The 10,446-nt window shown below is 54.2% G+C and overlaps 1 protein-coding gene across 2 annotated transcripts; it reads right to left on the bottom strand.

Annotated features, from left to right (window-relative positions):
• Positions 1 to 1,861: 1,861 nt before the first annotated feature.
• On the bottom strand, positions 1,862 to 9,931 carry LOC116546794 (protein THEMIS2-like). 2 transcript variants are annotated; one of them, XM_032272956.1, is made up of 3 exons: positions 9,795 to 9,931; positions 6,045 to 6,188; positions 1,870 to 2,550 (listed from the first exon to the last, which is right to left on the bottom strand). In XM_032272956.1, exons 1-3 carry the CDS (start codon positions 9,886 to 9,888, stop codon positions 1,985 to 1,987), a joined length of 804 nt encoding a protein of 267 aa, XP_032128847.1. In that variant the 5' UTR covers positions 9,889 to 9,931; the 3' UTR covers positions 1,870 to 1,984. The 2 variants fall into 2 exon arrangements, with proteins under 2 accessions (XP_032128848.1, XP_032128847.1); XM_032272957.1 differs by lacking the exon at positions 6,045 to 6,188 and having other exon boundaries at positions 1,862 to 2,550.
• Positions 9,932 to 10,446: the final 515 nt, after the last annotated feature.

Here is a 10,446-nt window from a genome sequence, read left to right as displayed (position 1 = left end):
CGGTAGAGGTGGGGTTTCACCATGTTAGCCAGGATGGTCTCCATCTGCTGACCTCAAGATACCCTTGCCTCAGCCTCCCAAAGTGCCGGGATTATAGGGTGAGCCACCGCAGCCGGCCTATATTTAAACATTTATAAAATAGAATAGTACAGTGCTCCCCATGGACCCATCACCCAGCTTCAACATCTAACTCGTGGCCCATGTGCTTCAGCCTGTGGCCCTTCCACTCCTGCTCTGCTGGGGCGTTCTGAATCAGAATCACCACATCGGGCCATGTGTGACCATCTCAGTATGTCTCTAAGGATCACCACAGGCCGGGTGCAGTGGCTCACACCTGTGATCCTAACACTTTAGGAGGCTGAGATGGGCAGATTGCCTGAGCTCGGGACTCTGAGACCAGCCTGGCCAACGTGGTGAAACCTCATCTCTACTAAACACAAAAAATTAGGTGGGTGTGGTGGCTCATGCCACCACACTCTAGTGTGGTACTCCCAGCCCCTCAGGAGGCTGAGGGAGGAGAATCACTTCAACTCGGGAGGCAGAGGCTGCAGTGAGCCAACATCATGCCGTTGCACTCCAGCCCGGGTGACAAGAGCTTGAAACTTCATCTAAAAAACGAATCGGCCAGGTGTGGTGGTGCACACCTGTAATCCCAGCTACTCTGGAGCCTGAGGCAGAATTAAACCTGGGAGGCAGAAGGTACAGTGAGCTGAGATCATGCCACCGCACTCTAGCATGGGTGACAGACTGAGACTGTCTCAAAAAAAAAAAAAAGGAAAGAAAAAAAAAGAAAAAGAAAAAAAGGGCTGGGAGCGGTAATTCGCACCTGTAATCCTGGCACTTTGGGAGGCCAAGGTGCGCAGATCTTGAGGCCGGAAACTCCAAGACCAGCCTGGCCAGCAAGGCACACAGCAAAACCCTGCCTACTAAAAATAGAAAAATTTAGCTGGTTATGGTGGTGCGTGCCTGTAGTCCCAGCTACTCGGGAGGCTGAGGCAGGAGTATCACTTGAACCCGGGAGGTGGAGGTTGCAATGAGCCGAGATCCACCATTGAACTCCAGCCTGGGTAACAGAGCAAGACTCTCTTTCTTTCTTTTGTTTTTGAGATGGAGATTTGCTCTTTGTTGCCATGGCACTCCAGCCTGGGCACGATCTCGGCCCACCACAACCTCCGCCTCCCGGGTTCAAGTGATTCTCCTGCCTCAGCCCCCAGAGTAGCTGGGATTACGGACGTGCGCCACCATGCCCAGCTACTTTTGTATTTTTAGTAGAGACAGGGTTTCTTCACGTTGGTCAGGCTAGTCTCAAACTCCCGACCTCAGATGATCTGCCTGCCTCGGCCTCAGAAAGTGTTGGGATTACAGGCGTGAGCCACCACACCCAGCAGAAGACTCCCTTATCAAAAACAAAAAGAGATGAGATCTTGCTCAGTCGCCCAGGCTGGAGTGCAGGGGTGTGATCAGAGCTCACTACAACCTTGAACTCCTGAGCTCCAGCAGTCCTGCCTCAGCCTCCGGAGTAGCTGGTACTACAAGCACTATGCATACGCCTAGCTAAATTTTTTTTTTTGGACACGGAGTCACTCTTGTTGCTCAGGCTGGAGTGCAGTGGCACCATGTCAGCTCACCGTGACCTGCCTCCCGGGTGCATGCAATTCTCCTGGCTGGGATTACATGCATGCGCCACCACACCCAGCCATTTTTGTACTTGTAGTGGAGATGGGGGTTCTCCACGTTGGTCGGGTTGGTCTCGAACTCTCGACCTCAGGTGATCCGCCTGCCTGGGCCTCCCAAAGTGCTGAGATTACAGGTGTGAGCCACCGTGCCTGGCTGCCTAGCTGATTAAAAAAAAAATTTTATAGAGATGGGGTTCTTGCTATGTTGCTTAGTCTGGTCTGGAACACCTGAGATCAAGCAATCCTCTGAAGTGCTGGGATTACATGCCCGAGCCATCGTGCCTGGCCTGGCTGAGATCATTTGAGCCTCAATAAGAATAAGTGCAGCGTAATACAGAGGGAGCAATCTGAAGTTCCTGCTGATCCCCAGGGATAGGGTGGGAGTGTCTTCCATCAGAGCAGCTCCCCGGGGCACCCCTCTTTCTCTCCCAACAGCCCCCATCATCCACCTGCCCAGGCAACTCACTGTGCATGATGGCTTCGATCTCATACATGGGCCTCAGGGTCACGTGGTCCCAGGGCAGGGTGGGGCAGGTGAAGAGCTGGCCCTTCGGTTCCTGCAGGGCCTGGAGCAGAGTTTGAGGAGGACTGGCTTCCAATATCCTGAAGGGCCCCCTCTGGTTTAGGGGCAGGTGCAGGATGACCCGCTTATCCTCCGTGACCAGGATGCAGCGGGCACAGGAGGTATGGCGGCGCCGCACCACAGCCTCAAAAATGAGGACCTCATGATCAGTCACCACCTTGCCCTCTGTGACAATCTTGCAGGTCGACATGATGTAAATGGGCAGCTGCTGCTTGGAGGTCCGATCTATGTCAAAGACCAGCTCCCCCAGGGTTTCATAGCTCTGAGCAGTGTTGAGGGAGACGAAGTGGCCTGTGGGGGACAGCAGAAAGTGGGAAGGTCGTTGTGGGGTGTCAGGGTGGAGTCTGGCCCTGCAGATGACCCAGCCAGAATCCCCCGGGGACAGGTGTCAAAGAAGGACTTGCGTCTGGACATCTGGGCTGCAGGGCTGAGGGACACAGGGCAGAAAGTGGCGGTGCCTGAAGGGACAGGGAGGGGCAGGAAGTAGGGACCATCACTAGAGACAGAATGGAAGAGGGTCATATTCCCTGGCAGACACACTAGACTTCCACACTCCTAGCTCCTAGCGTGCCTCTGACTTGGCCATCTTACCTGTTCTCCAGATGCCTCCCCACAGCTCCAGTTCCACTCATCCAAAACTTACGGCCCCCGTCCTGCAGCAATGCCACTACCCCTTCTCTCCCAAACTGACATCCCAGGAGCTACCGGCCAGAGCCACCTCCGACCACCCGCTTCACCCCTGCATCCTGCCAATACTGGCTGCCTGAATGCCCCTGCACCTCCTCCCTCCAGCCCCCACCCATTCTGCCACCAGCTGGCCTCAACACCTCCCTTCCAGACCTGGTACTGCTTGGGAAGCGGGCTTCTCCTGCCCTAGACCCACACCCTGAAGCTAATCGAAGAAACATGGCACAAGCTGGGACTGAGGGATATTCTACGCAAGTACTGGTCTAGATGCTTCAAAATGGCAGTGGCAAGAAAAAGGCAGAGGAAGGTTCCAGCCTGAAGGAGAATGAAGAAATAGGACAACTGGGCCAGGCGTGGTGGCTCATGCCTGTAATCCAAGCACTTTGGAGGCCAAGGCGGGTGGATCACCTGAGGTCAGGAGTTCAAGACCAGCCTGAGCAACCTTGTGAAACCCCACTTTAAAAAAAAAAAAAAAAAAGGAAATAGGATAACTGAATATGATGTGTGAGCTACGACTGGACTCTGGATTGAGGGGAACACTGCTATAAAACATATTATATCAGGATAGTTGCTGGAATCCAAACATAGACCATGGATTAGGCAGTAGTGCTGCACCAAAATTACATTTCCCGAATTTCATCAATGAACCATGGGAATGAATGTTCTTGATTTGGGGAGATACTATAATATTTAGGGGTAATATATAGATGTAAAAGGGATCACGTCTGCAATTTACTCTCAAATGGTTCAGAAAAAACGTACCCATATATACACGTATAGTAATACATTCGTGTGTGTGTGGAGACAGAGGGAGAAAGCACATGTCACAAATGTTTAACACGTGATGGGGAAAACAAATAGGGAAAAATAGGGAAACCTGATGCCATTTTGGCCAGACACAGTGGCTCACCCCTGTCATCCCAGCACTTTGGGAGGTTGAGGCAGGAGAATTGCTTAAGCTCAGGAATTCCAGACCCATTTGGGCAATATAGTAAGACCTCGTCTCTACAAAAAATTTACAAACTAGCCATCATGGTGGCTCACACCAGTAATCCCAGCACTTTAGGAGGCGGAGGCGGGCAGATCACTTGAGCTCAGGAGTTGGAGACCAGCCTGGGCAATATGGCAAACCCCATCTCTACCAAAAATACAAAAAATGCGGGGTGTGGTGGCTCACACCTGTAATCCTACCACTTTGGGAGGCCGAGGCAGGTGGATCACAAGGTCAGGAGTTCAAGACCAGCCTGGCCAATATAGTGAATCCCTGTCTCTACTAAAACACACAAAAAATTAGCCAGGTGTGGTGGGGCACGCCAGTAATCCCAGCTACTCAGGAGGCTGAGGCAGTAGAATTGCTTGAACCCAGGAGGTGGAGGCTACAGTGAGCTGAGATCACACCAGGGCATGCTGGCACAGGCCTTTGGTCCCAGCTACTTGGGAGGCTGCAGCAGGAGGATTGCTTCAGCCCTGAAGATGGAGGTTGCAGTGAGCTGAGAAGAAGCCACAGCACTCTAGCCTGGGAAATAGAGCAACACTATTTAAAAAAAAAAAAAATGAATCTGGATAAAGGGTGTACAGGAGTTCTAGCAAATTATAGTTCTGTAAGTTTAATATTATTTCAATAAAAAAAGACTCAAATACAGAATATATTACTTCCATATTAAAAACCATCACTGGGGCCGGAGGTGGTGGCTCAGGCCTGTAATCCCAACACTTTAGGAGGCCAAGGCAGGAGGATGGCTTGAGCCCAAGAGATTGAGACCAGGATGGGCAATGTAAGGAGACCCTGTCTCTAAAGACAAGACAAAACACCTAATTGGCTCCTCAGCCTTCAGAATTAAAGAACAGTGTCAGCGCACCACACAGCCCCCAGATAGCCTGGCTCCTGCGGCTTCCCCGACAACTTGACCCAAACCTGGAAGCCACGCTCTACAGCATCTGGCAGGCAGTCACGAAAGAGCCAGTCTTAGGGTGCCTGCTTTGCCCCAGGCACGCTTTTTTTGAGGCTGAGTCTCGCTTGGTTGCCCAGGCTGCAACCTCTACCTCCCAGGCTCAAGTGATTCTCATGCCTCAACCTCCCAAATAGCTGGGATTACACGTGCCCCCCACCACCCCTAGCTAACGGGTTTTCACCGTGTTGGCCAGGCGGTCTCGAACTCCTGACCTCAGGTGATCCGCATGCCTCGGCCTCCCCAAAGTGTCTGGATTACAGGCGTGAGCCACCAGTCACCATGCCCAGCCTGTCCCAGGCCCCCCTTCTAAGTGCTATATATGTATCAGCTCATTTCATCCTCACATAATGCCTAATCACCCTCATTACAGAAGAGGAAACTGAGGCCCAGAGAGGTCCCAGGAACTTGCCTTGCTTGCCCAAGGCCAGAGCTAGTAGCCAGCAGAGCTGGGATCTGATTCCAGGCCGCTGGCTTCAGGGTCCAGACCATGGTCCACCACACTACATTCCTCTTAAAATAACATAGCTCCTTGGGGTTTCCTGAGCACCAAATGTGCACATGCTACTCCCTCTGACTGGGATCTTTCCTTTTGCTCAGGTGCCACCTCCCCCAGGAAGCCCTCACAGACCCTGAGGCAAGTTACTGTTGCTCAGAACCCTCTCTAAAGCTTCTGTCTCCTTCTACTGTTGCCCTCCTCTGTCGCCCTGGAAGCTCGCCACTGGAGAGGGTGGCACCTGTTTCATCCTGAGCCCCACAGCCCCCTACACAGAGCTTGGCACACATGGGTGTCTGCAGAGCCCCACACCCACAGCCCCCCACACAGCTCGGCATACATGGGGGTCTGCAGCTGTCTGGGGAGTTAATGTGTAGAGTGAACACAGACAGGCATCTGGATAAGGCGTGGAACAGAAGCCAACGTGATGACCAGGGACTGAAAGGGAGAGAGCACAACCTCTGCATTCAGAGGACTGCAGACCCTCCGAGGACATCCCCACCCTCGAGCCTGGGTCGTGGTGGATGTGAGGGCCTTGTGAGCAAACCCCAGAGAGGAGGGAGTGACTGCTGGATTTGGCAAGCCCACAAGCAGCCCATGAGTGTGCCAGGAAGGTGCCAGGGCACGTGGGGAGGCAGAGGTGGCCACCTTACCCTGGAAGTTGGGGTCAATCGTCCTGACCACCATTTTCATCTTCGAGTTTTCATAGATCACATACTGGAGGCGAACCTGGGTGACCTTGATCAGGTCCCCCGTGCAAAGGCAGCACTCTTTCCCCCCGATGTCATAGATGGAGCCTGTGAAGACATGGACTCAAGTTTCCCCGCTGTGCAAGAGCCAAGCGCGGGGCAGCCTGTGCTCTGGTGCCCAACAAGCTCTGCTGTCACAGCTTTGCACATGGCGCCTGCTGCCTGGTATGCCCTGCTGTCGTCCCTCCCTCGTGCTCACAGGTTCAGTCGTCCTTAGCTGTCCCTGTGCCCCTCTGTGGCGCACTTCTCTGGCCTTTTTCGCATCCCCGTGCCTCCTACACTGAGTTCCCAGGTAGGGCTGATCCCTCTCATCACTGCAGCCAGCACAGGGCTTGGCCTCTGGGTGTGGGCTAAGTCCACAAATCAGTCAGTTACCCAGTGAATCACCCTCTCTGAGCCGGATTTTGTCGCGGTACACTAAAGGAATCCCAGTTCCCAAAATCAGGCTCAGAGAGGGGTCACTGGCTCCCAGCAGGTCACCCGGAGCTCAGCACCCCCAGCACCCTGGAGAATAGAGGGGCACCGACAGAGCGAGGCCCAATGGGCAAGATTCTGCTTTCCTGGTTTAAAGTGTGTAAGCAGCGTCGAGAACACAGAAGGTGCCCAATAAATATCTGTCATGCGCATGCGGAGGGCACAGGCTCTCCATTCAGCTAATGAAGGAGGACAGACTATATGGCAGGTGGCCCTGAGCCCACCTGACTCCAGTCCCTCCCACAGGGCAGCCCCAACAGACACCTTCACATCAGACCTGAGAAACTGATTGATGAACATCTCCCCGTGCATCCCCAGGAAAATGGAAACCGGTCACAAAGCACAGCTCCGTCTACCCTAATGTCAGGGCATGGGCCTTCCAGACTGGTGAGAACAGAAGCTGTGGTGCTATAGTTATCTGGCCCCGTGCTAAGAGCTACTGACGCATCACTGCATTTAAGACTCCTGACTGGGCTGGGCGTGGTGGCTCACGCCTGTAATCCTAGCACTCTGGGAGGCCAAGGTGGGTGGATCACCTGAGGTCAGGAGTTCAAGACCGGCCTGGCCATCACGGTGAAACCCCATCTTTAAAAAAAAAAATTGTAAAAAAAAACAAAGACTGCTCTTACGGAGACAGGCAGTTTCAATTTCCTAAATAATGAAACAGCTGGCCAGCCACGGTGGCTCAGGCCTATAATCGCAGCCCTTTGGGAGGCTGGTGCAGGCAGATCACTTCAGGTCAGGAGTTCAAGACAAGCCTGGCCAGCATGGTGAAATCCCCTCTCTATTAAAAATACAAAAATGAGCCAGGTGTGGTGCAGGTGCCTGGAATCCCAGCTACTTGGGAGGCTGAGGCAGAACACGTTGAACTCCAGAGTCAGAGGCTGAAGTGAGCTGAAATCGGCCTGGGTGACAGACTGAGCCTCTATCTCAAACAAAAAGAAAGGAAAGAAGGAAAGAAAGAAGGAAAAAAGGGAAGACTTTAACAAACTTTTTTAAAGGCCGGGCGTGGTGGCTCACGCCTGTAATCCCAGCACTTGGGGAGGCTGGTGCAGGCAGATCACTTCAGATCAGGAGTTCAAGACCAGCCTGATCAACATGGTGAAACCCCATATTTAAAATAAATAAAGAGAGAAGAAGGAAAAGAAAAGAAAGAAAGAAAGAAGAAAGGGAGGGGGAACAGGAATCAGAACTAGAAGTTATGGCTGGCTGTGACTTGTAATCCCAACAATACGAAAGGCTAAAAAGTAGGGGGATTGCTGGAGGACCAGAGTTCAAGACCAACTTGGGCAACACAGACCCCCGTTCCTTTTTTTGAGACAGGAGTCTCACTGTCGCCCGGACTTTGGGAGTCTGAGGCAGGAGGGTCACTGGAACTCAGGGGTTTGAGACATGTTTCTAGGGAACATTGTGAGACTGTCTCTACACAAAATAAAAAAATCAGTTGGGTGTGATCGTGCATGCTTGTAGTCCCAGCTACTCGTGAGGCTGAGGTGGGAGGATTGCTTGAGGCTGGGAGGTTGAGGTTGCAGTGAGCTGTGAATGCACCTCTGAGACAGTGAGACCCTGTCAAAAAAACCAAAACAGGATCTGTGTTGCACAAGTTGGTCTACGTTTCATTCAACAAAAAACAGGGCCTGGTGTGGTGGCTCATGCCTGTAATCCCAACACTTTGGGAGGCTGAGGCAGGCAGATCACTTGAGCCCGGGGATGTGTGACAAGCCTGGGCAATGTGGCAAAACCCGATCTTCACCAAAAATACGGCAATAGCTGGGCGTGGTGGTGCACGCCTGTAGTCCCAGTTCCTCAGGAAGCTGAGGTGGGAGGATCATGAGCCCGGGAGGTCAAGGCTGCAGTGAGCTGCGAACGTTCGGCTCCACTCCAGCCTGAGCAGAGCCAGACTCTGGTCAAAACAAAATAAAAACCTAGGAGTTGAACCCATGGCATTTTCCTCCAGAGCCAGCGCTCCTAACCACGAAGCCAACCACCTCCCAGTGCCCTGCCAGACGCCTGCCCCTATTGGCATGGCCATCCGTCCTCCACACTCACCCCACGCACCCACACCTCCTCAGGGCCCTCTCTAGTCACCATCACCCTGACTTCCACCACCCCCTCAGCCAGGATGAGGAAACTCAGTCAAGGGTGCTGGGAGGACAGAGACGCTTGGTCGGGCTGGGGGAAGAGCAAACAGATGAGGCGCCTGTCTGCAGGAAGCCCCTGGAGGTAGAGACAGAAGTTGAACCCACATCCACCAGATTCACAAGCAGACCTGGAGAGACCCATTGTGAGGTGGTGGCCCCCTGCGGGACCCACCTTGCGGGACCTCCAAACACTCTGTTGGAAGCAGCTGTGGCAGAGCAAGGTTTTCTGCAGCCAGGGAACAGGACGGGGCAGGGGCCTCAAGCCTCAGTTCGCTCTCTAAGGAAGGAACCCGCACCCCACACAGCATCTCTCTCCTCCAGCTTCCATCTCCCGCACTTAGTGGCCCACGGGTCCTCCCTCTCCACAGAGCAGCCCTGGCCACCCATCCCCTGTGCTGTCCTCCCCTGCCTTCCACTGTCAGGCAATGAACAGTGACTGTGCGCCTGCTCGGTGCCCATCCCTGTGAACCAGGCCGCTGCCGGGAGGTGGTGGATATACGGGCCAGCAGGGAGCAGAGAGCCGGGAAGGCTTCCGGGAGGAAGCGCCATTGAAGCTGAGAACTGAATAGCTGACCAAATCAAGTACCGCCCATGGTCAAGCAGAGGGCCAAGGTGGACGCAGGGACTGAAGGAAGGCATTGCAGAGGACGGTCAGTGGGAAGAGTGGAAGGACCAAGTCGGGAAGACTACAGACCCCGCACTTGAGAATCACGACGGAGTCACGAGCACTAGCGCCCTAATGCTGCATTCCTTGGCGGTCGGACCTCCGTCCCATGCGCACCGCGGGGCCACGTCAGGGTGGCTCCTTTGCATTCACCTTTTCATCACCACCCTCGGGGCAGGTCGGCGGTCCCCATTCCACGAAAGCAAAAGCTGTGATCCAGACAGGTTGAGTGCGGCCCCAAATCACAGAGCTTGGTCAGTGGCAGCGTCGGGATTTGAACCCGGGCGGTTCCCCAGATTGGTAACTCCCTCTCCGGGGTCTTTGCCCCCGCCCCACAGCTAGGGAGAACTCGGAGGGTGTCCAGCCCCTGCTTACTCGAATAATAGTACCCCGAGGAGACTCGCAGCACGCGCGGGAGGGAGGCGAGGTCCAGGGTGCGTATGAAGTCCTGCAGCGGCATGGGTTCCATGGTGCCCGTGTCTCTCTGGGCACACACTGAGGGGCTGGCAGGTGCGGCCTCAAAGAGCCCTGAAGCCCCGCCTCGCCTTCACCCCGCCCCTCATGCCGAAGCCCCGCCCCGCCAGCCCGCGAGAGCCCTGCAGCCCCGCAGCCCCGCCCCACCGATGCCCCGCCCCACTGACTCCCGTGGTGCCCTATGGGGGAGGGGCGATGATGGAGATGCAGAAGTCCCAGAGGCCCCTTCAGCAGTGCTCCCAGTTAGAACAAAGCCCATCTTGTTCTGCGGCTCATAGAAGGGACATAGCCCTGCTCTTTGAGGAGGAAGAGGGATTGTCAGCGTTCCTGAATGTCCCTCCAGGACCCTCTATGGTCCTCTATCAGACACCTCCTGGTAAAGGGGAACTCATTATCTCTCCAGGACTCTAATATGCTTTCGACAATTATTGCCCACGTTGGCCTCGAACTCCTGGACTCAGGTGATCCTCCCACCTCGGCCTCCCAAAGTGTTGGGATCACAGGCTTAAGCCACCACGCGTCTCGCCAATTCTAGGTAAAAAATCTTCTTAAG

Source organism: Sapajus apella, unplaced genomic scaffold (assembly GCF_009761245.1).
Source record: "Sapajus apella isolate SASKATOON/1434 unplaced genomic scaffold, GSC_monkey_1.0 scaffold1405, whole genome shotgun sequence".
Classification (NCBI taxonomy): domain Eukaryota; kingdom Metazoa; phylum Chordata; class Mammalia; order Primates; family Cebidae; genus Sapajus; species Sapajus apella.
Note: the sequence above shows the minus strand (reverse complement) of the source record. Positions and strands in the feature narration are given on the sequence as shown.

What these genes read in the sequence shown, in the direction of transcription:
- LOC116546794 (XM_032272956.1), bottom strand. Translation starts at nt 9,888, where the DNA reads ATGGAACCCATGCCGCTGCAGGACTTCATACGCACCCTGGACCTCGCC. An exon ending in CTCGGGGTACTATTATTCGA is followed by an intron (nt 6,189 to 9,794) that starts GTAAGCAGGGGC and finishes ATGTCTTCACAG; the next exon opens with GCTCCATCTATGACATCGGG. An exon ending in GATTGACCCCAACTTCCAGG is followed by an intron (nt 2,551 to 6,044) that starts GTAAGGTGGCCA and finishes TGTCCCCCACAG; the next exon opens with GCCACTTCGTCTCCCTCAAC.